General features: G+C 36.1%; 1 protein-coding gene and 1 long non-coding RNA gene across 5 annotated transcripts; one reads left to right on the top strand and one right to left on the bottom strand.

Annotated features, from left to right (window-relative positions):
* Window positions 1-26: 26 nt before the first annotated feature.
* Window positions 27-27,310, top strand: kcnt1a (potassium sodium-activated channel subfamily T member 1a). 4 transcript variants are annotated; one of them, XM_055180728.2, is made up of 31 exons: window positions 28-371; window positions 2,133-2,294; window positions 8,560-8,639; window positions 8,736-8,838; window positions 8,965-9,006; window positions 9,084-9,132; window positions 10,239-10,298; window positions 10,381-10,455; window positions 10,531-10,614; window positions 10,699-10,793; window positions 12,671-12,854; window positions 13,032-13,196; window positions 14,173-14,309; window positions 14,452-14,515; window positions 14,899-15,007; window positions 15,173-15,281; window positions 15,540-15,689; window positions 15,773-16,008; window positions 16,084-16,294; window positions 16,859-16,922; window positions 18,817-18,989; window positions 19,105-19,176; window positions 19,285-19,419; window positions 22,099-22,210; window positions 22,264-22,389; window positions 22,538-22,621; window positions 22,696-22,818; window positions 22,948-23,239; window positions 23,361-23,423; window positions 25,109-25,193; window positions 25,554-27,310. In XM_055180728.2, the coding sequence occupies exons 1-31, from the start codon at window positions 250-252 to the stop codon at window positions 25,657-25,659; spliced, it is 3,672 nt and encodes a 1,223-aa protein (XP_055036703.2). In that variant the 5' UTR covers window positions 28-249; the 3' UTR covers window positions 25,660-27,310. The 4 variants fall into 4 exon arrangements, with proteins under 4 accessions (XP_055036705.2, XP_055036703.2, XP_073727664.1 ...); XM_073871563.1 differs by having other exon boundaries at window positions 29-371; window positions 16,817-16,922; XM_055180726.2 differs by having other exon boundaries at window positions 30-371; window positions 16,817-16,922; window positions 22,288-22,389.
* On the bottom strand, window positions 15,890-22,851 carry LOC129424140 (uncharacterized). The gene is made up of 2 exons (XR_008637972.2): window positions 22,717-22,851; window positions 15,890-16,235 (listed from the first exon to the last, which is right to left on the bottom strand). It is a non-coding gene; the product is annotated as an uncharacterized lncRNA (long non-coding RNA).
* Window positions 27,311-27,955: the final 645 nt, after the last annotated feature.

The raw sequence follows: 27,955 nt of genomic DNA, 5'->3' as shown, positions 1-27,955 counted from the left end.
CAGACGTGACCGATCATTTAAATGCCACCACTTTAATGTTATCTGCTGTAGAAGACTTGACAGACTTTAATGCGCCACAGGTTTCGTTTAACACTTTCTAAAAATCTAAATGAAGATTAATTCAGTTTCAGACAAACGGATTTTTATATTTTGATGTAGTCATCTTGTTTTTGGTTATTTGGATATTATATTTTTACATCACGAGTTTAGGCTGGATATTTGGATGATTAAAGGATTAAGCTTTGAGTGATGCCTGAAGTTCTCGCGCGTGAAGAGGACGTCGTGGCCGTGACGTTTCCGGGTGAAAAGATGCGCGGCGCTTGCTATACAAACCACACGTTTGAATACGACGACGGGAGCACGCACCTGAGGTAAAGCGCGCGTGCACGTCTCTTCAGCAATTAAATTAGTAATAAAGGTTGATAATTGATTACTCCTTTAACTGGCGCAGCCTTTTTTGAGTGGGGGGTTGGTGAAAAGGTGACATACACCTTTAAATTAATATAACTCTGGCATTTTTTTTTTTTTTGGGTCTAGAAGCCAAATTTTGGTTTTAATTTTGGTAATTTTTGGTTTTAAAGAAGACCCTTCAACGTTTTTTAGGGAAGTGTCTGGAGGTGAAAATATTATTTTTTTTTAAAGCAGTTTACATTTATTTGTAATAAATACAAATTATTACTGCTAAAAGGTTTTGAAATATGAAAACTACATTCTTAGACCTTTCCAACAATATATAGTTTGTTGTGATAGATTAACATTTACATAGAAAATATTGAAATAAACGTAGGTGTCCCGCTCACGGGACAGCGCAAATTAACGGGTTAAACTAAATGATAGATAGACAGACAATCAGGAGGCATCGAGATGGAAATATTTCATGGTAAACAAGAAGTAAATAGACTAGGTCATATATCAAAATATTAGATGTTGCTTAATGTTTATTTTTTTATAGCAAATACACATCTTTCTACTAAAATATTTTATTGGGTAGAAATTGTGATTGGGGTCCATATGACAAAAATATATATTTTCAAATAAAGCCTAATTTTTAAAATATTTCAAAATATACAAAAATGTATATATGTGCTGAAATATATTTTGAAATATGTTTACAAAAAGGAATTTTTCAACAATATGTTTGTGGAAATTTTGAAATATTCGCATTGGAAGAAAAACTTTGTATGTTAAAACTTAAATATAACAGGATTGATAAGAATAAAATTACATATATTTTCATGTTCATTTAACTTTAAACAAACTGTTGTCAGTCTACAGACATTTTTTACAGTGTGGGTTGTAAAATAAAGCAATAAGCCCCAGCAGTGGGTTACCAGTGGGTTATAATTATAATATAGTTATAATTATAAAACGGGCAGTTCCGGTTCTTCCGCTATCCAACAGTTGCACGATATAAATGTTAATGTATAAATTAGATGAATGGTGATTTATAAAAATAAGCACCACAGTCTTAAATCACATTTTTTGGTGCGTCTGTGTTGGTTTGGAACTGCACTCTGTTTCAGTCACGCTTGATTCTGAGGAACTACTTTGTTTGGTGGAAAAGTAATATTTGTACTAATATAATTACAACTTATTTGTGTTTTATTTTATAAAATCCCACTAACGTTATGCATATGAAGTAACCGTTTTATAAAAGCAATAAGCCCCGCAAAGCAGTGGTGTTACAGTGCATTTTATAACAGCCAAGAAACGCCCCTTAGCTCTTATAAAATGCACTGGTATCCCACTGCTTCTTGGGGCCTACCGCTTTAATGTATTTGTTGCCCTTGAAATACATATAGGCTATGTTAATATATGAAGGTTTAAACTAAATATATTTTCAAATTCAAAAATATATTTATATATGTATATAATTGCATATATTTAAAACATTTTTATGGCCAGATAAATGTTTCAAATGAGCCTTGAAGGATAGAAAGGTTGGGAATTATTGAGACAGACAGAGAGAAAAGACTTGTAGAGTTTCTTCAGTAATCTTTATTTCTCTATTTACTTTTCTTCCCTCCAGAAGTTTCGACTAAAGCTTGCTCTTTTAAAGTCTGAATCACAAAAAGTCAATGTCAAGCCATCTCTTTTATATCTATTTCTGTTCTCATTCCCCTCGCTGTTAGTCCGGGGAGATGCGGCTCCAGTCGCGGGGGCAGAGGGGTGCTTATGAATGTGCAGGACCTCGAGATGATCGCTGGATCTGCATCTGTGGTCCCCTCCCTTCAAACTCGATTCCGCTTCCAGGACTTGTTGCTAGGAGACCAGGCACTTCAGAATGATGACAGGTATATAAAGTGACTGTGTATAACTTCAGAGTTTTCTAATAAAAGGCCAGAACCTTAGAAAATAGTTTTGAGAGCATGGTTGACACATTGCAAAACAATGGATGGATAAGAAGCATATATAAGATTTTTTCTAAATAACGTATTTAACTTTGGCGTAAAAGTCATTCTCTGTGCCAAAGACTGAAACCTTTGATCATTTGAGTAGTTAAGGGTATGGGTTCTGTACTTTTCTTAACCATCAGACTTTGATGTAATGACTTTAAAGCAACCATCTAGCAACATCCCAGAACACCCTAGCAACTGCAGCAATGCATTAAAAACACTTTATACTGCATGGCAACACACTGTCATCTGCAAGCATCATTCACATTTACTCCAAAAATTTTATAACTTATGCTTTGCATTTACCTCAAGTTATATAAACCAACAAACCTTGATTGTTAAAGTCTGTCTCATTCAGTTTGTGTGTATGTGGGCACATGCATCTCCCTGGACAGAAATAGCCTCTTAAGCAGGTTATTATCTCTAATTACTCGAGAACAGGAGCAGGCATTGCAGGTAGGTAAAGAAAAAAGCGTACTCCTCATAAAAATATATACATTTATATTTTAAATATTTTTCTTTGTATCTTCAGTAGTCATTATAAAACCCTTCATGCATCCTGCATGTTACTTTCTGGGACTTCATGAACCGTTACAAAGATCAACAACATCCCTCTTTATTTTATAGGGCTTTAGGCATGTTTCTATGGCAACCATTATGAACTATACAATGGGTGCGCAGTGACATTTATCTTTCATAAGCTTATGTGTTTATTAGATTGCACACTTTTTGTAGCACCAACCTAAAGCCACACCCAGCCTTTTATGCTACATCTTTTTATATAAAAAATGCTATAATGTAACAAAGTATACTGAGAGTCTAATGCACACGCATGCACACAGAACAGAGAGAGAGACACACAGCATAACTCTGCCAATGAACCGCACGACTGCGCGTCTGCAGTCAGGATTGTGTGGGCAGGTCTATGATGTACTTCAATAACAATCCACTCAGCCCAGACCTCCACATATCCTCGTCTAGAAACACTTTTGGGTTTCTTCATTATGGAGCAGAAGAATGCAGTGCCGTCTTGGGTTAACCCTGCTTTGGTCAACTGGAGGCTGGACTCTTTTGGTAGCGATGCTGGGCAGAGGTAGGATACCGGATCTAAATTACTCATTTTTTTAATTTTTCCTATATTGTATTGGGTTTCTAAAATTTAAGATGCAGTGATGCACTTTAATGTCTTTTATTTGTTTCCACCTAATGTTTCTTACATAATCATCATATACCTTTACTTTACAGAGATTGCTGGAAGTTGACACTTTTAATGCATTGAGGCATGCCATACCTTATGTGCAATGATTTTAAGCAACATTTTTGGCATAATTTTTGTATGATTATTATAAGTGACCTCTTATTGATTAAGATACTGCAGGGTATATTTTGTGTTCATGCCACAGGACTGTTAAACAAACTAAAAGCAAAGCTGAAAGTTTGCTCTCGCTTTGACAGTCTAGGGTTGTTTTCGAATAAAGTTTGGATAAAATATGGACAAACCCAACATTTTGTTGACACTCAGCATTGGTTATTTTACCATTGGATTGTTCAGTGTTCAAATTATGTAATTATTATAAGATTATGGGGATCCCCTAGCTAAGCCCCTCCCCAGCCAAGCCCCCTGTTTTCATAAAATAAAACGTGATCCTGGATCAACATTTTTTATTTGTGCTGGATAAACATTTAAAGTAAAGATACGTCAAATTACCCTTAACTCAAACCTTAACCATTTTTACCCCTCAAATCAGTGTGAAATAAGTTGCTACCCTATCTCACGGCTAGTCGTGTTATTAGCACGAAATATTTGATTAATTTGTTTCTGTTATTGACACGATTTTACACTGTTTTTCGTGCCACTGGAGCACAAATGTCTTTTTTGTGTCACACAGCACAAATTTCTATAAATAGTTTTCGTGTCTGTGCCACGACTTTCTTTATCGTGTCATTTCATTTTTTTCTCATTGTTTTTTTCTTATATTGTCGCTTGGGATTAGGGTTAGATTCAGGGTTTGCATTACAATGTAATTTTATGCATTGGTTTCTACATGTTTTTCTTCCGCTTTTAAAACTATTCTCGCTTGGGGTTGGGGTTAGAGTTGGGGTTTGGGTAAGGATGTCGCAGAAAGTGATTCTAACCCAAACCTCAAGCGAATGGTAAAATAGGAAAAAACAATGAGAAAACCAAATATACACGATACAGAGATTCGTGCTACAGACACGGAAAAAAAACAGCAGATTATCGAGTCAAAAATATGGAGCCCCTAAGGGAAACTGGAGCAAAAAATTAATAAAGTTTAGTTTCGCGTGCTCACGTGAAACTAGGGTTGCCAACTTTCTGAAATGGAAATAAGGAACGCCCGGGGGGGGGGGGATTTTGAAAAAAAAAAACTTAAATGAAGACATCTGGTGAAAATAGTGGAAACGAATTAATAAATTTAGATACATATTTCATATTTCATACAACTTCTTAGGCCTAAATATTTAATGAATAGCAAAGTATGCCTAATAAGTATAGAAGACTGAACCACATAGATGTGAAATATAAAGGCTATCATGATCATTTTGCCAACAATGAACCATGGTTTTGTTAAGTTTATAATACGCCCTCTTCAAAGACCCCACCCCTTTTTAAACCTTGAGCTATCTAAATCCATAATTATTTAATAAGAAACCCATCAGAAATGATTGACACATTATGAGACGAGGGGGAATGGGACACAGGAAAGAGGGAGAGTACTGGAGAGATAGTACAGGTTTAGCCTATCACTTTCTTATCAACTGTATTTGAGTTTTAAAAATCCACATAATTACATACCATATGAGCCTCTGGAGACGACTGACGGACAATGAACCTTGACATAGCTCCATCCTGGGCCCGCAGCCTCTCACTCCTCTTGTGATTATCTCCTCATGCGTGCTGCTTTATATCACACACTCCGCCGTGACAAACAGAAAAAACGCGACGGCATATGGTACAATTGGCCTTGTATTCATTGCCCCTCACGCATTCCAGCCACAGGTAATCATTTTCCCATTCAATTTTATATTTTTGTACTCGTTTCTTTTTCGCCGGCTGCTCGGTGCAGTCATTTTTACATTTCCCGCTGTTGACACTTGTCGTCATCGTTGCTATGATACGTGACATCACAATGACTGAAACGACCAATTAAAAGGGCATTCCCTGATGGGGCTGCAAGATGTTAAAAACGCTGCGCTGATCATAGACGAACAGAGGGAGAAATGACCGCACCGTCAGGGTTTTCTTATACAAATGACGCGGTCTTCGTTCATGGCTGACATATTAGAAGCTATATGTGTCTGTCATATATTTGCACTGAATTAATTTTCATAAAATACGGAACAAACTGCGTTCCGTATCAGTTCAATACGGAACAAGAATTTTATGCGTCAAATACGGGACGATTCCGTATTATACGGAACGGTTGGCAACCCTACGTGAAACTATCGCATGCTCACGTGAAACTTTCGCAATTGTTTCACGTGCAGAAACCACTTTACTCCAATGTCACCTTAGGGGCTCGGTACAATAACACAAATATTTTAATCAAATATTTCATGACTATAACAAAAATTTATTTGTTAAAAAATAACTTTTTAAAAGCCCCTAACTCAATCCTTAATCTAACAATCTGTCAATTCCTCCAGAAAACAGCATGAGACGCACTTGAAAGTTTACATTTATTCCCGACAGAAATCTTTTGGATTTGCTATTAACAGTTATCACATTGTGGCAGCGCTGCACAAGAAATTTAAATTCATGTAGTATTTAAATTTTAATAAAACGGAACCTCCCGAATTTATATTTTTGTGCTTTATAGGGGATCCCTCAATGCTAATAGGAGGTCTGGGACCACCCCAGCCCCCCATCAATTTAAACACTGGGTTTGTCCATAGTTTACCCAACCATGGGTAAAGTTTACTTTTATAAACTGTCAAAGAATAGTCCCAAGCTGTCAATGGGGCAGTACCATTCAAAACGGTCCTAATATATACCATTTTGGTACAGTTATGTATACATTATGTACCTTGAGGTACTATATGAACTTTTTAGGTACAAAGATGTACTTTTTTGTAAGACTACTGCCCCAGTTAAAGTTGGGACCATTTTCTAACCAGACATACTTGAACTGTGCTAAATAGTGTCATCCACAAAATTTCGATTAAATGCATCAACAGTTTTTTGTGCACATGGCTACTGGATTGTGCCAGGAGTCTTTCTGTGTTACTTTATGACGGCAAATAAAAGCACCACTCCTGTGGTCTCCATGGGAACTGACAGAATTATTACATCTCGAGTGGAGCCGTCTCGCATTGTAACATTGGGAAATGCTTTTAATGCTGAACTGTGTAAACAGAGTCAAACATGATGCTGGACAGATAATAAAAGTTTCTATGTTTGCAGTTTCATAGCCCACCAGACAACACAAACATGCAGTTAATGGCACATACGCAGAAACAGTAATGATGGCATTTCTATTGACATTATGTAAGGTATACACACAGAGCTCTGGATTTGTAATGCAGAAGTGCTTTAGCTCATGGTGGGTTCATCTGCTTGAGCTTTCATGATTAAATGAATAAGATAAACAGTTATTTCTCATGTGCTCACCCCTCTCTCTTTCTCTCTGATTATATTATGATGCTGTGCAGTGATCATGTGTGATTTGCTGTGCTGTGGAAAGTCAGTACAGTGCACCCCAAAGATAGATAAACACTTTAAACCAATGCATGATGAAGGTTTATTCATTTCACATTACATAGTATTTGTTTAAAGCTCCCATAACACACGCTGTTAATCTTGTACCTATAGAGTAGTATTACATCCTTCATATCTCCAAAGAGTCTTTAGTTTTATTAGATTTATAGACAGATCAGCTTTAGCGATTGGTTCTGGAAAAGCACGAGATCCCGGAGGTGTCCAGCAGTAGGAGACATTTGATGCAGTTTTACTTGCCGCCTGCAACTCGTGCACTGCAAAAAATGATTTTCAAGAAAAAAAATTCGTAGTATTTTTGTCTTGTTTTCAGTAAAAATATCTAAAAATTCTTAAATTAAGATGCTTTTTCTTGATGAGCAAAACAACACGAAATTTAAGTGATTTTGTGCATAAAACAAGCAAACAAATCTGCCAATGGGGTAAGCACTAAATTCAAGAAAAATTCATTTGTTTACCCCATTGGCAGATTTTTTTGCTTGTTTTATGCACAAAATCACCTCAATTTGATATTTTTGGTCTTAAAACTAGAATTATTTTCTTGGGTCGTTTTGCTCATCAAGAAAGGGCATCTTAATTTGAGAATTTTTGGATGTTTTTGCTGAAAACAAGACAAGAATACTAGGAATTGTTTTCTTGAAGATCATTTTTTGCAGTGTGACCTGGTTGGGACTGCCCCACTTCAACAAAACCCAGCGTTAAACAAACACACCCGCAAAACTTTGCTGCTACCCTTGATAAACTACAACCATTGTTTCCATAAGGCTGATTTACTTGAAAAGCTAAAACAAGGCTTTCTTCTCCTTACATCCAAAAACACACTTCTTCTTCTTTTGTGCCATTGTTGAGTCTTGATATAAAGCAAAGCTGTCGCGTGCAGTGATGCCTTTGACTTCTACAAAAAGGAACAAAGCTAATGAGCGTCCTGAGTCTGATTGACATGTGGGCGTGCTTTTCTGGGGGAAGTGCCCATTAAAGGAATATGGGGTCAATGATATGTAACGGGTACCCATGTTTTCGAAAAAAACTTTTAGAAACTTGTAAGAAAGAGGAGGCGTGTGTTTGGCCCAGAAATATACTTTGCATGCTGTTGCATTTGTGTAACATGAGGATTACATGAGTAACTCTTTAACTGTGCAAATAAGTAAGAATGCATGAAATAGCAATAACCCCCCCAAAAAAAGAAAGACAGACAAAACATTTTACAAAAAAAGTTTCTCAGGTTACTGTCTGATTGTATGCTTGTTTTAATTCAAAGATGCACTTTTGCAGTTTTAAAGTTCACTTTTATATATATATATATATATATATATATATATATATATATATATATATATATATATATATATATATATATATATATATATATATATATATATATATATATATATATATATACTGTTAAATGTGTGAGTTGTGTTTCTTTAGGGTTCATGTGGAGTTTTATGTGGATGAAAACACATTTAAAGAAAGACTCAAACTTTTCTTCATCAAAAACCAAAGATCCAGTAAGTCAACTCCTAATTTTTTACTCATTCCCTATATGTCTATTTTAGGACTTCTTGATGTGCTGATCTGTGAACTTTGCTTCCTCTGTGATGCAGGTTTAAGGATTCGAATATTTAACTTTTGTTTGAAGCTTCTGACATGCGTCCTCTACATCATTCGAGTAATGACGGACAATCCGGGTCAACTCCGCAATACATGGTCAGTAACTGTATGTTCCAGTAAGGACTTTATTACTTTATTAAACATTTCCACTGCTATTCTTTAAATGTGTTTTAAAGAAAGTTAGTGATTCAGGTGTCACAACTCCTCTCCTCTTCTCTACAGCATTGACTGTAATGGCACCACAATGACCAATGACATCAACTGGTGAGACATCACATCATTCACTGTTTGTTAACACTTATGAAAGTTTATCACACGGTTATTCATTCTCATTCTCACAGGGAACTGATATTCTGGGTAGACCGAAAAGTCCCAGTGTGGGCCATTCAGGTAAGCCAAAATACAATTAAACAAAAGCTATGCAAAACGAAACTAATCATTTGCATTGCATTATGTATAGATTTGCAATGCATTCAATTTTTTTCAGTATTTTTGTTCTCTGGGACTCAAACCCACAAACTTTGTGCTGCCAATACACTGCGCTACAGGATTACTAATATCACAATTTGGTTTCCTAAATTAGGGTATGCAGACTTTTTCCTTGGTTTAAAAAATAGCTTTCAAATCGAGTCACATGGCTAATTTTTTTAATCATTTTTAGGCTATGGTTAGACGTCAAATTTTTCCTTGTTTTGGCCTAGACATCTCGGGCCTTATTTATAAAGCGTGTACACACAGATTTGATCATAAAGTGTGCATACGCAAAAATCCACAGCAAGGTTCACATTTATAAAAACTGGACAAGTGATTAGCGTCACGTCAGGGTCTGAGCAGACGTACTCTTTTATATGTCAATGACATCAATTGGGCATCAATTGGGCATCGTTTAAACGCGGAGATCTGAAACTGCTCAGTTGCGCACAAGTACAAGATTATTTGAAAGAAAGGAGTACGCATGTTTTCTGTGTGAACGTTCGTTCTATGAATCACACGTATACGCAAAATTCTGAAAATCTGACTTTTTCTATGTTTAAGTGATATAATTGGGTCCCCATTGCTTCTATCAACCTAGAAAATGTGAAAAAGATCAACCCAGTAACTTAGTTTTGGTAAACCATTCTCTGCAAGCATGCGAACAAATAGGTCATTGAAATTTGGCTCCCCTTGTGATGTCAGAAGGGGATAACACCGCCCCTTAATCTGCACTATCCAACCTTGGCATTGCCATTTGGTGCAGAGATCAGCTCATTTCCATTTAAAGGACACAACCACACCTCACACCTGCAAAGTTTCCATTTTAACATGCTATAATAAATTATCTATGTGATATTTTGAGCTAAAACTTCACATATGTACTCCGGGGACACCAAAGATTTATTTGACATCTCAAAAAACTCTTGTGAAATGTCCCCTTTAAGACAAAAGCATTTGTTAAATACAGAAATGTCCTATGAGCCATACTCCTTTCTTTGATCTGATTTCATGTTTGTTCTCAGGTGATTGTGGCGTCCATCAGTTTCATAGAGGCCATGTTGTTGACATACCTCAGCTATAAGGTAACTGTGTGTGTTTAAGAAATCCTTTGAAGATGTGTCTTAGCTCTTTTGAGATGAATGAAACGTCTGTGTGTTTGTTCAGGGTAATATTTGGGAGCAGATATTCCAAGTGTCCTTTCTGTTGGAGATGTTGAACACTGTTCCCTTCATCATAACGGTAAGGTGGATCTCCAGAAGACTGCAAACATCTCACTTCTGGTTATGAAGTTTGACTTTATTCTTCATGTGTCAGATTTTCTGGCCTCCTCTCAGAAATCTCTTCATCCCGGTGTTCCTCAACTGCTGGTTGGCAAAGTGTGCATTGGAAAGTATGATAGTGAGTATAAACATGTCAAAATAAACCCAAATCAGTATTTATCCAGTTATAAAGTGACTATATTTGTGTGTGTGTGTGTGACAGAATGACCTACACAGGGCGATTCAGAGGACACATTCAGCTATGTTCAACCAAGTCCTTATTCTCATCTGCACGCTCTTATGTCTTGTTTTCACTGGGTAAGAAATCTCTTTCAGTCTCTACTATTTAATGAGCGTACACACCAAATGCGAATTCAACGATTTGTGTGAGTAGATCACATACAAAGTCAATGAAAAACATAAATAGACGCAAACTCGCACGGGGCAATCTGTCCCATCCAGTCACTTTCGCTCGTGTCTCCAAGCTTTCATTGAAATGAATGAGATCGCGTTGCTCTGCTATTGCTAGTCGCTGGTGGTTTGAATGGGGTGTAAGGCTCTATGTTTTCTTAAAATCTATATGTGACAATGGACCACAAAAACATTCATAAGGTCATTCGTTTTTTTAAATCGAGTTTTATACATCACCAAAGTTGAATAAATGAGCTTTGATGTATGGTTTGTTAGGATAGGACAATATTTGGTCGAGCTACAACTATAAAAAAATTTGAAAAAAATCGAAATATTGAGACAATCGCCTTAAAAGTTGTCAAAATTAAGTTCTTATTACACATATTATTACTAATGACAAATACATTGATGTATTTACGGTAGAAAATTTACAAAATATCTTCATGGAACATTAACTTTACTTAGCGGCCCCATTTCAACGATCTAAGCACATTGCCTAAAGCGCACGCACACAGTCTAAAAGGGTTTTTCCAAATCCACTTTTGCTAATTTAATGATGGGAAAAATGGTTTGTGCGCCTAGTGCACAGTCTAAAAGGGTTGTTCCTATTCTAGTAATGAGTAATGGGTGTGTTTTGGGCGTAACGTGCAAAAAACCAATGAGAGTCTCATCTCTCATCCCCTTTAAAAGCCAATTGCGTTGGTGCCATGCCGGTTTAAAAGACCACCAGTTTAAAATTGATATTAAAATTTTGTGTTGTTTTTATTTGTATTTATATATATATTTTTTTTAATAAAACCTTCAAAAAGTTGTTTCCTTCAGTCATGGAAGTAAAATTAGCTGGCTTTTTATTGCTGTAATGTATGGATAGCCTACATGATCAGTGTAATCTCAAAGAATAATTTACAAATATGCAAGAAAATGTTTGTACTCTTAAAATAATTTATTTGTAACAAACAGGAGATTTTACAAATGTGTGTAGAGTTGAAATGTTTTAGCGTGCGTGTTTTGAAAAGCATTACTTAAAAAAAGGTTCTCATCTCACCGTATCCAGAGGTATAAAGTCATCATATACAATACATTTGTGGGGTAGCATTTAAAAAAAATAAAAAATAGATGCATTTGTTTAAAGCAAAACATTTATTTACTTACCAGGCTACAGATGAAAGCTCTTCTAACGTCTCATAATCGGTCCTCATTTATGTCCTAGAGACTCAAAAATAATCTTTAACATTTTAATGTTTTAATTTTTCATATTTTAAAACCTTTGTGTGCTACTGTGCATCCATGTGATAAGCAAACGTGCGTTGTTGTCTCATTCATAGGCGCATATTACTAACACGCTCTTTTAATAACAAAAACAATATTGCACCATTGACTTTAGCAGGTTTTAGTTGGCCAATGGCGTAGTCTATTTTTAGTTGCCTCAAAATAGTTTTGAGATCAGAACGCCCATGGGCGCAAAAATGGTTGCAAATGCATTTGCAATTTAAACAAAACGTGATGTTGGGTGTAAAAATGATAACTGCGCCGGGCTGAAATTAGCAAAAGACACTTGCGTCGCGCATTATGTTGCATTGTGCCGGGTGTATGATAGGGCCCTAAATATCCTTTTTTGGCATAAAATAACCGTTTTTTGACCCATACAATGTATTGTTGGCTGTTGGTACAAATATATTCGTGTTACTTATGATTGGTTTTGTGGTCCAGGGTCACATGTGAGAATTGCTATGCAAATCTAATCCAGAAACCTGTGTTCAGCCTTTTCTTTAATTCTCTTTCAGCACGTGTGGTATTCAGCATTTAGAACGAGCCGGTAAAAAGAGCCTGTCGCTCTTTAACGCTTTGTATTTTTGCATCGTGACCTTCTCGACGGTGGGCTTTGGTGATGTCACACCACAGATCTGGCCGTCTCAACTGCTGGTGGTTGTGATGATCTGTGTAGCTCTGGTTGTGCTGCCTCTACAGGTGGGAGAAAATCATTCATTCACACTCATTAATGACTGCGGCTGGATGAAAAAAAACATCCACATGAGTCAAGTGCAATGTAATGCATTCAGATTGATATCTTTTAAAGATGTCCTCCACCCAGATTTTGAGTACAGTGTAATTGATACTTTCTGTCTCTCTCTTCTGTGGTTATAGTTTGAGGAATTGATTTATCTGTGGATGGAAAGGCAGAAATCAGGGGGAAACTACAGCCGACATCGAGCTCAGACCGAGAGACATGTTGTGTTGTGTGTGAGCACGCTTAAAATCGACCTGCTTATGGACTTTCTCAATGAATTTTATGCTCATCCACATACACAGGTCTGTCAGAGCCTAACGGGTTCATCAAGTCTTGTATTGGTGTCATGTTGTTTATTTTTAAGCTTGTAACTTGTATGTTGTTAAAGGCGGAGTGCACGATGTTTGAAAGCCAATGTTGACATTTGAAATCACCTAAACAAACATGCCTCTACCCCGAATCTGGACCTTCTTTTGATAGACCCACCCACACATACGCAACCCAGGCAACGATGTCGGTTAGAAGACACGCCCCTTACTGCTGATTGGCTACAAGTCTGTTTTGGTAGTCGTCCCGACCCCTTTTCCAAAGCGTTTTTCAGAAATCATGCACCTCGCCTTTAAGGATGTCATGTTTTTTGTAGTCCATTTTTGTAGTTTTCATGTTCCCTGTCCTTTTGTGTCCAAATGTGTCTTGTCACGTGTGATTTTTTTTGTATGTATTATATAGCGCACTGTTGTCTCTAGCTGTGTTGGTGTGACGTGCTGTGAGTTTCATGTCAAGTAAGTTTTGTTTATCTTGTATATGTTTTGTTGTAATGAAACTGCACATGCGTACAATTGAATTAGTGGTCGACCGATATGGTTTTTATACCGATAATGAGAAAGTGATGTGGCTGAAATTAGGACGATATAACACAAATTTAATTTTAGTAAATGAGAGACAAACTGGTACTAAAAAACATTTGTTATACATAATATTTAAAAATTAACCCTTGACAAATATTTAGACATACAGTATGTACTGCGTATCTGACTGTTTAAATAACACAACATAACGTCATGTTAAAAAGTGACCATAATTGGTCATTTTACTGTCTGTCAGACTTTGGCTTTACATCTGGGTTAAAAAAATTATTGATGCCGATAATTAGAAAAAAAAGCCAATTATCAGCCGATATATCGGCTATTCTAATATATCGGTCAATCACTAAATTGAATAGCCTGCAGTGGATTGTTTATTACTAAAGTTTGTAACATTCATAATCTGTGTTTTTAGGATTATTACGTGGTGATTTTGTGTCCATGTGAAGTCGATGTTCAGGTGAGGAGGATTTTGCAGATTCCTCTCTGGTCTCAAAGGGTTATCTACCTGCAAGGCTCCGCCCTCAAAAATCAGGATTTGCTCAGAGCCAAGTGAGTGACAGGCTTGTGTCCAATCACAACATCAATCAGCAGCAACAGTAGCCAAGCGTGTTCTCGCTCGACTCTGATTGGTCTGCTGAGTTTGTTTCTCTGTCAGATTGGTGGTCTTTGTTGATCCCTTTTTGTCTTGCAGGATGGACGATGCAGAGGCGTGTTTTATTTTAAGCAGCAGAAATGAAGCCGATCGCATGGCTGCAGTAGGTGTTCACACCAATCAATAACCTCTTATTTAACAATCATCCCTACTAAAAAATCCAGCTAAGACCAGCATAAGCTGGTAGCTGGTTTTAGCTGGTTTAAGGTGGCAGGAGCTGGTTTAAACTAGTCCTTCCAGCCTGACAAAGCTGGTCAAGCTGATGGGTCAGCTGGTCTTCCAGCCTAACCAGCTAAGTTCAGCTAGACCATCTTAAAAAGTGACCAAAACACAGCTAGACCAGCTTGCTACACCAGCAAAACCAGCTAAAACCAACCTGGGAGACCAGCTAAAATCAGCTCACCGGCTTATGCTGGTTTAGCTGGATTTTTCGGTAGATATATGCAGAGATAAATGGTAATATTTTACATATTGATCTATTGACAGGATCACCAGACTATTCTGAGGGCCTGGGCTGTGAAGGACTTTGCTCCAAACTGTCCTCTCTACGTCCAGATCCTTAAACCTGAAAACAAGTTTCATGTTAAATTTGCAGGTAATCATTTTGGTGCTCGAATTTGTCTAAATAATCGTGTGTACTGTACTCTTTCTACATCAAGATCATTTTCAGTACACTATCGTTTAAGGACCTTGGACAGCTCACTGCTGAAAATGTCGGCCATCTTGGCTCTAATCAGTGTGTGTCTGTTTCTCTCTGTAGATCATGTTGTGTGTGAGGAAGAATTTAAATACGCCATGTTGGCTCTGAATTGTCTGTGTCCGGCCACATCTACACTGATCACTTTACTTGTTCATACATCTCGCGGCCAGTGAGTCAAAACTATATTTATAAACAGTAGTTTATATAAGCCAGAAGCTAAATGCAAGTTAAAGGTTAACCAAGAAAATACAAATACTTACTACTTACAAAGATTACCATGGTAGTGTGTAACATGAGAGAACAATGGTATATAAATACAGCAGCAATATATACCTTATATAAATGTACCATAGTATTACCATCATTGTACCATGATGCCACAATTGACTGTGTCCCTTAATGAAATAATTTAATGTAACTCTTGTAGAGAGGGTCAGCAGTCTCCAGAGCAATGGCAGAGGATGTACGGTCGTTGTTCGGGTAATGAGGTCTATCACATTCGTCTGGCTGACAGTATGTTCTTCAGAGAGTACAACAACAAAAGTTTCACCTACGCAGCTTTCCATGCTCACAAAAAGTATGGTTAACACATAAAACACACACACCTGAAGATCTCATTCAACTACTTATCGTGTTAATCCATCATGCGTTTGTGTGCAGGTACGGCGTGTGTATGATCGGTGTGAAGCGAGAAGATAACAAAAGCATATTGTTGAACCCTGGACCTCGCCACATCATGGCTGCCACCGACACCTGTTACTACATCAACATCACAAAGGAGGAAAACTCAGCTTTTATTTTTAGACAGGAAGCAGATCAGGGAAAGGGGAGGAGCCACTGTGACATCTTAAACAGCCCATCTGGTCTTCCCGTTCATAGTATCCTTGCAAGCATGGGTAAGCGACAGCAGTTAGAAAGTAAGGTGGGATTTTGGAGCGATTGTGCTCGTCAAATGTTTTGATTCTTTTTAGGAACGGTCGCCTTGGATTTTCAAAATACAAGTCCCACTAAGAGCGGCATTAAGCTGGCTCCGCCTTTAGAGAACGAAGGTGGGAGTCGCCGCCCAAGCATAGCTCCAGTTTTAGAGATAGCTGACTCCGCCTCTTTACTGCCATGTGACCTCCTTAGTGATCAATCAGAGGATGAGGCCGGTCACTCAGATGAAGACATAACCGCCAATGAGTGAGCAGAACATTTCAGATTTAATCTTAAATTTAATGCACCAGTGATGCACAATATGATGAAATATATGCATACTTAAAGGGATCGGCCAAAATGATTATAAACCCATGATTTATAAGAAGCTAGTTATTTTTGTTTGTTAAGTTTTAATATTGATATTTCTATGACAAAACCGTATGGATTACCCTCAGAAGGCTGTTTGGATTACTTTTGTGAAGGATGGATGCACAATCTTTGGGCTTGAAGGAGGTTCATGCCATATTCATACATTATAAAAAGATCTAGGACATTTTCTAAAAAAAAAAAAAAAAAAACGAAAAAATGATGATTGTCTGAAAAATGATAGACATATGCATCTGAAGTAAATCAGGGGTTTATTATTATTTTTGGGCAAACTATCCCTTTAACCTGTAATCATTTTGCATATAAGACATAAAGTTAAAAGAAGTTCAAACTGTTTTAAATGGCCCTCTGCCTTAATTCTTTTGAGTGTCTATTGTGTGATTTATAAAAATTTCTCAGATTTGTGAAAGGGTATCCCCCAAATTCTCCTTATATTGGAAGTTCCCCGACCCTCTGCCACCTGCTGCCCCAGAAAGCTCCTTTCTGCTGCCTACGACTTGACCAGGTAAGAGCCAAACCCCACATGATTTATCACTGTCAGCCTTTAACTCTTTCCCCGCCAGTGTTTTTTTTTAAGTTACCTGCAGCCTGCGCTTTTTTGTGATTTTCATGAATGCCTTCTAGAAAATTTTCTTTTATAAATGCATCAACATACAATAATCAACAGACCCTCTGCTTTCAAACAAAAAAAAAATTGTCATCCTGTCTTCATTTGTTCTCTTTTTATCACCTCTCAAATATGGGTTTCTTCAAAAAAAAAAAATTTGAGCAAAAAGCTGAGATAATTGAATTTTTGTAAAGGACTTTTAATAGATACACAGAGTTTTTACTGTTTTTGGATCAGTGGATGCTTCAGTGTTTTAAAAGTTGGGTAAGAGTGCCACCTAGTGGATAGCGGAAATATAGATTGCCGAAAGGGACGCGTTTTCTCTTAATTGACAAGATAACTCGTCAATGGCAGGGAAAGAGTTAATATGATAATTTGACTATTTTTGCATGCATATACAGTACTGTGCAAAAATCTTAGGCCACCGTCACCAGTTTTGTTGTTTTAATGTCCATCCATATTTATTTTTCACTCTTTTTTTAAGATACAAACAGAAAATACAAGAAATATGTTCACAAAATGTAAACAAAACAATTTTCAGAACTAAATGTCTTCTTCAGGCATTAGTCAGTAATTAGTGTGACCTCTCTTGGCATGAAACACATCTTTAGATTTTTTGAGGAGGCTGAAGTCTTGAAGTCATTCGATTAGAATTAGAAATTAGGATTTAATTTTATTTAGGTTTAAGAGATCCTGCAGTTTCCTCCTATTGCTCAAGTGGAAGAGGAGTTTACCCTAAATACTTGACACTTCAGCTTATATTTTTATACTGTTTTTATACTGTTTACTCTTAATAAAGAGACTAAGAAATAATTATATATGATCACTTATTGCAAAAAACAACAAATCTAATGGAGCATACTACACACCAAACGCGAGTTCAACAATTTGCGCGAGTAGATTACATACAAAGTCAATGCAAAGACACGATCAGACGCGTCCTCGCGCGGGCGATGCAAATGACGCGAATTGGGCGGCGGGATTGCCGCGAAAGCATGTGCTAAAATTTTCATGATACAAAGTTAAATCACACGAGTAATCTAGAGCGAGCAACACGATGCTACGTGTTTGGTGTGTACGTAGCATAATGGTAGCATGGTGGCCTAACTATGGGTTCACACCAGACGCAAGTTTAATGATTTGTGCGAGTAGATTTCATACAAAGTCAATGCAAAGACGCGATCAGACGCGTCCTTGCGTGGGGCGATGTGAATGACGCGATATGGGCGGCGTGTATGCCGCGAAAACACTCGTTATTCGCCTCAAACAAAAAAGTTGCATGACACGCAGTTAAGTCCTGCGAGTAATCTAGAGCAAGTAACGCGATGCCCCGCGTTTGGTGTGTACGTAACATAATGGTGCGTTCAGACAAGCCGCGATAGAGGCGTCACGTGCGGGTGATTTCAATGTTAAGTCAATGTGAAGACGGGTTGACGCGGTTCTGGAGGTCTCGCAGCGCGAATTGAGCGTTGCTGCGGGAAACACACGAGTTGAAAACTTTGAACTTTGGTGGAAAAACACACAGCGTTAACCAATCAAGAGCTTGCTCTAGTAGTGATTACAGAAAGCGAGTCGCAAAAGCCCCTCCCATGACGCGAATTTCCACGTGAATTTCTTGATGACTAGAATTTCACACGCGGCTTTCACACACGAATAAGGCGAATAAGCAGGTAGACGCGAATTTGATGCCTCAAACGTGGCTGGTGTGACTTCAGAACAGTACTGTAAGGAATGCATGTAATAGCTGCTTTCAACCTTGTTTACTAAATTTGTCTTAAATTTGCTATCGTAGGGCTGTGAGCATGTCAGCTTTGAAGATGCAAAAGGGTATGGCTTCAAAAACAAGCTCATCATTGTTTCTGCGGAAACGGCTGGAAACGGTCTGTACAACTTCATAGTGCCTTTGAGAGCTTATTACAGACCCCGCAGAGAACTCAACCCTATAGTCCTGCTGTTAGACAACCTGTAAGTGCATACACATACAACAACACACAATTGCACAATTACTATCACTTCTTTACTTTAGAAGATGTCTCTTTGTGTGTTGTGTTGAGTTTGTGAACGCTTCCGCTTCCTACAGACCCGATGACCACTTCCTGGAGGCCATATCATGCTTCCCGATGGTTTACTATATGGGTGGCACTATTGACAAGTAAGTCCAGACAAAAGCAGACTGTCCCCCACAGCCCACTCAAACACGGATGTGATCTGATTGGTCTCTGTGGCAGCGGATGATCTGATTGGTCCCTGTATGTGTCAGTCTGGACAGTCTGTTACAGTGTGGCGTTCTGTATGCTGATAATCTGGTAGTGGTTGACAAGGAGAGCACAATGAGTGCTGAGGAAGACTACATGGCTGATGCTAAAACTATCGTCAACGTGCAGACCATGTTTAGGTGAGACTGAGGCCACTGATCTGAGATCAAAGCAAAACAAATCCCCAAAAATGAAAATTCTGTCATCATTTATGCACTCATATGTTGTTACAAACCTATAGACATTTCTTTGTTCTATGACTTTCTTACTTAGTATTTTTGTCTTGTTTTCAGTACAATTTACAAATATCTAAATATTCTTAAATCAAGATTTTCTTGATTAGCTAAAAGACCTAAGAAAATAAGTCTAGTTTTTAGACAAACAATATCAAATTTAAGTGAATTTGTGCTTAAAACCCGCAACAATATCTGCCAATGGGGTGAGAAAAAAAATCAATAAACTTGAAATAAGTCTACATTTTTCTTAAACTAAATTCAAGAAAATTTTGCTTACCCCATTGGCAGATTTTTTTGCTTGTTTTATGCACAAAATCACTTAAATTTGATATTTTTGGTCTTAAAACTAGACTTACTTTCTTGGGTCGTTTTGCGACTATAGAATATTTAGATATTTTTACTGAAAACAAGACAAAAATACTAAGATTTTTTTTCTTGAAAATAATTTTTTTGCAGTGTGTTGTTTTTAGGTTTGTCACTGAAAAATGATTCATTCAATTTACTCACTTTTTTAAGGTAAGTGGTCGCAATTAATTTATTTAGGCTACATTTAAACAAAAAAATATAGAAAAACAAAACAAAAAACTTTTGTTTAAATGAATAAATTTATTGCAACCACAACCTTAAAAAAAATAAGTAACTGCATTAATTATTTTTTTCAGTGTTTATAATGCAAATAAGCTGATATCTGCACTAAATGGCAGTGCTGTGGTTGGATAATGCAGATTAAGGGGCGGTATCATCCCCTTCTGACATCACAAGGGAGCCAAATTTCAGTTATGTTTACCCCATATATTATTTTTCACATGCTTGCAGAGAATGGTTTACCAAAACTAAGTTACTGGGTTGATCTTTTTCACATTTTGTATGTTGATAGAACCACTGTGGACCCAATTATAGCACTTAAACATGGAAAAAGTCTGATTCTTCTTAGGTCATTTTGCTCATCAAGAAAATTCCTCTTAATTATAAGAAATTTAAAAGATTTGTACTGAAAACAAGACAAAAATACTAAGTAAGAAGGTCATTTTTTTGTAGTGCACAAAGGAAGATATTTTAAGGAACCAAACTGAATTGCCCCATTGGCTATTCAGTTTGGTTCCTTAAAATATCTTCCATAGTATTTTTTTCCTATAGAAGTTAATGGGGCCTTTGATTGGTACATTCCTCAAAATATCTTCCTTTGTGTCCATCCATCAGAACAAAGAAATGTATACAGGTTTGTAACAACATGAGAGGGAATAAATATTGACAGAATTTTTATTTTTGGGTGAACTTTCCCTTTAAGGCAACTTTATTTAAAATGTATGACTTTTTAAAATAAAAATTATGATGTGGGCATGCAGTACATTTTTATTAAACATATTAACTAAATTGAACTAGTACACTGCAAAAAATTACTTTAGTATTTTTGTCTTGTTTTCAGTAAAAATATATATAAATCTGTATATCAATATGTATTTTCTTGGTTATTTTCCCTAGCTTTTAGACAAACAATATAAAATTTAAGTGAGTTAGTGCCTAAAATAAGCAAATAAATCTGCCAATGAGGCAAGCAAAAAGATTTTGAACATTTTTCTTAAACACTAAATAAAGAAAAAATTTTGCTTGTTTTATGCACAAAATCACTCAAATTTGATATTTTTGGTCTAAAAACTAGACTTATTTTCTTGGGTCGTTTTGCTCATCAAGAAAATGCATCTTAATTTAAGAATTTTTACATATTTTTACTTAAAACAAGACAAAAAAACGAAGAATTTTTGAACAGTTTTGAAAAGTTTGAACAGTTAGTTCTGTGCTGTGTTAACAAACACAATCGTATTGAACTAATACTGTAACATATATGATTAACAATTTAGTTTTGAACATTACATGAAACCTTACATAAACGATGTCATCAAACGCAACATTGGTTGAGTTAAAGACAACAAATCCCATAATTCCACGTTGCTTCAGAGCAATCTACGTCATTGTTATTGTTTTGATTGTTTTGGCGCCATCTAGTGGCGAATTCTACGTATTCCAGCTTTAAAACAAGCAAAAATATCTGCCACACTGCAAAAAATTATTTTCAAGAAAAAGAATCTTAGTATTTTTGTTTTCAGTAAAAATATCTAAAAAATTTTGAATTAAGATGTATTTTCTTGATGAGCAAAACGACCCAAGAAAATAAGTCAAGTCTAGTTTTTAGACCAAAAAAGTTTAAGTGATTTTGTGCATAAAACAAGCAAAAAAAATCTGCCAATGGGGTAAGCAAATTTTTCTTTAATTTTTCTTGAATTTAGTGTTTAAGAAAAATTTTCAAGAAAAATTTTTCTTACCCCATTGGCAGATTTTTTTTGCTTGTTTTAAGCACAAATTCACTTAAATTGTATAGCTTTTTTTCTAAAAACTAGACTTATTTTCTTAGGTCATTTGGCTCACCAAGAAAATACATCTTAATTTAAGAATTTTTAGATATTTCTACTGAAAACAAGACACCAATACTAAGTAAAAAAGTCATTTTTTGCAGTGTAGAGCTGTTTTCCATGCATCTTTTCTCCCACATATTGTATGTATCACAGATTTTTTACTTCTCTTTAGGTTGTTTCCAAGTCTCAGTATAATAACAGAACTGACTCACCCGTCAAACATGAGATTCATGCAGTTTAGAGCAAAGGATTGTTACTCTCTCGCCCTGTCTAAACTAGAAAAGGTGAGAGGTCAGATTGATGATTCTTGTCCTTATAGAAATAAAATCTTGTAAAGTGTGTTTCTGTGTTTGATCGGCAGAAGGAGCGCGACAAAGGTTCGAATCTCGCCTTCATGTTCCGGCTTCCATTCGCCGCTGGTCGAGTCTTTAGTATCAGTATGCTAGACACACTTCTGTACCAGGTAAATGTGGGTATGAATACATTAAAAACCTCTTTCATGGCGCCCTCTAGTGTTCAAAAACTAAACTTTCTCATAATTAATATTGTAAGATCTTGTCCAGATGCTATACAGCTTTGTTCTTCATTTCATGATTATTTTTGTGTGTTAGTGTTTTGTAAAGGACTACATGATCCCAATAGCCAGACTTTTGCTCGGGTTGGACACCACACCTGGATCAGGGTACCTGTGTGCTGTAAGTGTGTTTATACCGGTATATGCAGATGTGTCTATGAACATGTGTGCTTATGAATATGTTCCTGTGTGTAGATGCGTGTCAGTGAAGCTGACCTATGGATCCGTACATACGGGAGATTATTCCAGAAGTTCTGCTCATCTAGTTCGGAGATTCCCATCGGTATCTACCGTACAGAGTCGCACTCGCCACCAGAGGTACAGATCTAAACACAGACAGACGTCTGATCTTCTGGTGAAGGTTTATTCTCTGTCTGTTGTTGCCACGGTGACCCTATTAATATTTTCCCCCGTGTGATGTGTTTCCACGGTTACCATCGACTCCAGTTTCAAGGGTCCGCCAGCACCGAAGGGTTAAACGACACCAGGGAGAAGGGGGAGGAGTCAAAGATCCTCACCCGGAGTTCCTCCAGTAGTGACCAATCAGAGCATCCGCTCCTGAGAAAGAAGAGCATGCACTGGACGAGGCGTCTCAGTAGGCGGAGCGTGAAGAGGAGCGACTCCTCCCTCAGCTCCATCCAGCAGCGTCTGGGCGTGTCACGACGCTCAGAGAGGGAGGAGCTTACAGAACTCGTCAGGAATCGCATGCAGCACCTGGGGCTTCACACAGCCGGATACAGTAAACTTTGACTCATACCTCATTACTAATGATGTTAAAATCATTCATAATATTTAAGAATAACTTTAATGTCCTCTCCATCTTGTTTTCTATCTCTCTCATTCTGTCTAATATTATATAGAGGATGTCACGAATCTGACAGCCAGTGATGTTATGAACAGAGTAAATTTGGGCTATTTGGAAGGTAAACTGAATTATGTATTTAAAAATCTCAGACTATTTTATTGCTCTTTCATAGCTCAGTTAAAAACTTAAAAAAATTGTTTAGGAGAACAATTGTTGAGAAAATTTTTAAAAATACATTAAGAGAATAACTGCACTGCAAAAAATTACTTTCTTACTTAGCATTTTTATCTTGTTTTCAGTACAAATATCCCAAAAATTTTTAATTAAGATGCATTTTTTGATGAGCAAAACGACCCAAGAAAATAAGTCTCGTTTTTAGACAAAAAATATCAAATGTAAGTATTGGCAGATATTTTTGCTTGTTTTAAGCACAAATTCACTTAAATTTAATATTTTTTTGTCTAAAAACTAGACTTGTTTTCTTGGGTCATTTTGCTCATCAAGAAAATTAATATTGTTTAAAAATCTGTAGATATTTCTACTGAAAACAAGACAAAAATACTGAAAGTCATTTTTTTGCAGTTTGTAAACGAATACACTGCAAAAAATGATTTTCAAGAAAAAAAATTCTTAGTGTTTTTTTTCTTGTTTTCAGTAAAGATATCTAAAAATTTGCTTTTTCTTGATGAGCTTAACAATCCAAGAAAATAAGTCTAGTTTTTAGACCAAAAATATCAAATTTAAGTGACCCCGCGCATTAAACAAGCAAAAAAATCTGCCAATGGTGTAAGCAAACTTTTTTTTCTTAAACACTAAATTCAAAAAAAATTGCTTACCCCATTGGCAGATTATTTTGCTTGTTTTATGCACAAAATCACTTAAATTTGATATTTTTGGTCTAAAAACTAGACTTATTGTCTTGGGTTGTTAAGCTCATCAAGAAAATCTTAATTTAAGAATTTTTTGATATTTTTACTGAAAACAAGACAAAATTACTAAGATTTTTTTTCCTTGAAAATAATTTTTTGCAGTGTGTAGATTGTATAGGTAAAATAATTCACAATTTAGTAAATTTAATGAGAAATGTTTGAGTTCATATCGAAATCTTCAATAATATTGACTTTTTATGAAACACTCAGCAAGTCTGAGCTCATTTTGAGACATTGTTGAGATCTCTTCTAAACTCTGATGGAGACGTTACAATTTATTTCAGAGAAATAATTAAAACAATAAAGATCTCATCTGTGATTTTTTTTCTTTCTTAAAGGGATAGAACATTCTGTCATCATTTACTCATTCTCATGTTTTTATAAACCTGTATCAATTTCTTTGTTTTGAGATGTTTTAACCAATGACCATTTTTAGGACCATTGATTTCCATAGTAGTATTTTTTTCTACTATGGAAGTCAATGGGGCTTTGTTTCCTGCTTAATAACGAATGCTTCTTTTGTGTGAAATGTATACAGGTTTATAACAACATGAGGGTAAGACAAAAAAAATATTTTTGGGTGAACTATCGCTTTAATGGGCATTGCCATGACGTTTGTACAGTTGTAGTAGGCGAGACGGGGCACAAAGTAATGTTTGATTTGGCTTTGGCTTTATCATTAATAAAGTAGACATGTTACCATTAACCCTTTGTTAGTCTGTGCCCCGTTCACCCTTACTATAGTACTCTTGGATGCACTTCAGTATAAACCCTCCTCTGTGTTTCTTGTCAAACATTACAGTTTCTTGTCTTTGCTTGTGAAACTTTCTCCTGTTATTTGAGTGACAGGCGCATCCACCAATCTCTGTTGCAGATGAGCTGAACGACCAGCAAAACTCGATTTCATACGTGCTCATAAACCCCGGCCCGGACACGCTGCTACAGCTCAATGATGTTGTGTATGTTGCAAATACTGGGACACACACACATACATACATACACATACATGTTAATGTGTTTCTATCATGGTCAGGATCTAGTTTTGATTCTTGTTATTCCTAAATAAAACTTTTTATTCAGTCATTGGAAGGACAGGATTTAAACATGGAGTAATGCAAAAATACAAAGTGTGATGTCTCCATAACTCCATCCTTGACAGAAACCTTTTTGAAGTTTAGGATTTTTACTTTTTATTTAATATTTTACAATTCTTGGTTTTGATCGTTTGTGGGGACATTTGGTGGCATTTATTGTGTTTGTGTGTGAGGGCACTAAACCTGAAACACATAAAATGTAAATGTGTTGAATGTGTTTTGCAGGTTTCTGATCCGCCCGGATCCGCTGGCTCACGTCCCTGATGCTCCACCACCACAAACCCGCCGCTGCAGGTCCACAACAGACACACCAGAACTCAGCAAGGTTTAATCGGTGACAATATACTGATTAGATCAAATACAGATGCAGGTAAACACTTAATGATGTCTTAAAAAGATGTTTATATTTTTAATAAATGTAAATTTCTCACCAGCTCTTTAAACTCTTACAGTTATATAAGCTCCTGCTGGTTCATATATTAGATTCATCAGTGATATTTTGCACTTAATATGAGTAAACTGAAGTACAAAAATGTCTTTTGTAACTCTACTAAGATTAAAAATATAGTGCAATGAATGTTGTGACTACAGTATGTTTAAACAATAAGCAGGGATTATTATAATCTGTATGTAGTATTGCATTGTGACATATAGAGAGATACAACGTTACACAAACATTTGTTAAAGTGGATACAAAAAAATGATTTTCAAGAAAATATTTTCTTAGTATTTTTGTCTTGTTTTTAGTAAAAAATATCTAAAAATTCTTAAATTAAGATGCGTTTTCTTGATGAGCAAAACAACCCAAGAAAATAAGTCTAGTTTTTAGACCAAAAATATCAAATTTAAAGGATTTTGTGAATAAAACAAGCAAAAAAAATCTGCCAATGGGGTAAGCAAAAAATCTTGACCTTTTTTTTAAAACATTAAATTCAAGAAAAAAATCATTTTTACTGAAAACAAGACAAAAAAACTAAGAATCTTTTTCTTGAAAAAAAAAACTAAGACTTTCTTACTTAGCATTTTTGTCTTGTTTTGGTACAAATATCAAAAATTTCTTAAATTAAGATGCATTTTCTTGGTGAGCAAAATGACCTAAAAATAAGAACAAAATATCAAATTTGGTTGAATTTGTGCATAAAACAAGCAAAAAAAATCTGCCAATGGGGCAAGCAAAAAAAAACTTTTTTCTTAAACACTTAATTCAAGAAAAATTTAAGAACATTTTGCTTGCCCCATTGGCAGATTTTTTTGCTTGTTTTATGCACAAATTCACTTAAATGTTATATATTTTGCTTTAAACTACACTTATTTTCTTGGGCCATTTTGTGCATGGAGAGGGTGCATCTTGATTTAAAAAAATTTGATTTTGTACTAAAAACGAGACAAAAATACTAAAAAAAGAAAGTCAATTTTTGCAGTGTTTAACTGCAGACTGAAGCCCTCCGAATGGGGGCGTGAACTCCAGAAGTGGGCGGTACCTCCAAAAAGAGGTGGGTAGGAGTTAGTCTGTCTATGCTAAGAAGCCACGCCCCCTTTGAAGCTCCCACCCCCATTTGGAGATCTCCAGGCCACATTCCATACATTGGTGTAGTTTTAAATATCAGACAGCAGGGGGCGTCCTTTGATGTCAATGTGCTCTCACCTGTGCAACAGACCTCTTTTAAAATCAATAAACTTATTCAATAATCAAACTTATAACACTAACGGGTTGCAACAATTAATAAGATGTACATTTAACAATTTACATTTTGTTTGATAAGTCTGGGACTTGCTTATGTTTTTTCCTTTTTTTTTCATCTTAAAGTTTTCACAAACAAACATTGAAGAATACATTATTATATAAAGTGGCCTAAGAAAGACATCAAAGCGAGCAACATTTATTTTGAATAAAGCAATTAAACTAAAGGAAACATTTCACAAAGATGTGATAAAATAAATGATATAATGTCAAAAAATGCAGATAAAGATGGCTAACTCTGTTAGTGTGAACTCTTTTCATTGACACCACTTGGTTAAAAGTCATTGTCTCAGAGACATAAAGTTTGTTTGAATAAAGCACCAGCATGATTTGTTTGCAGGTGACGCTTGCTTTGATGTTGTGTTATACATTGCAGTGACATTCAGTCTGCAAACTAGTAGTAATAAAAAGTGAAATATGTTGTTAATCTAATTACTATGTAATTTAATGAAGTGTCATTTGTCAAATATCTCTGTGATGTGTGCCTTTTAAAATTAAAGTGTTTACATTATACAGTGCTTTAATAATTTGTGCATAAGTGTGTGTGTGTGTGTGTGTGTGTTATTAATTCAGTGTGTTTTCTTTCAAAGTTGTAAAAGGCGTGTCAGCTTGGAAAAAAAGGTTGAGATTGAGAAAGTGGGAAAATCACCGTTACTGCCAGGAGCGTGGGGTACAAACACACACATACACACACATATAGCTACACACAGAGTTTCGGCAGTTTCGGTCGACAGGTCTGAGCAGGAGGTCGAGACAGGGAGGCGTGTGAACAGTAAAGGTGTGTGTGAGGAAAAATGTTTGCGTGTATGAGTGGTGATTAATTTTTGAATGAAGGTATTAAATCAAGTAAACAACATCTCTGCCACTCTTCCTGTTTTTCTTTCAT

Source organism: Misgurnus anguillicaudatus, chromosome 9 (genome assembly GCF_027580225.2).
Source record: "Misgurnus anguillicaudatus chromosome 9, ASM2758022v2, whole genome shotgun sequence".
NCBI classification, from domain to species: Eukaryota; Metazoa; Chordata; class Actinopteri; order Cypriniformes; family Cobitidae; genus Misgurnus; species Misgurnus anguillicaudatus.
This window is presented reverse-complemented; position numbering and strand designations above follow the sequence as displayed.

Bases quoted from the DNA above. Each gene is read 5' to 3' on its own strand.
- kcnt1a (XM_073871563.1), top strand. From the start codon at position 250: ATGCCTGAAGTTCTCGCGCGTGAAGAGGACGTCGTGGCCGTGACGTTT. The intron at 8,839-8,964 runs GTCAGTAACTGT...TCTTCTCTACAG, and splicing joins GGTCAACTCCGCAATACATG to CATTGACTGTAATGGCACCA. The intron at 14,310-14,451 runs GTGAGTGACAGG...TTTGTCTTGCAG, and splicing joins CAGGATTTGCTCAGAGCCAA to GATGGACGATGCAGAGGCGT.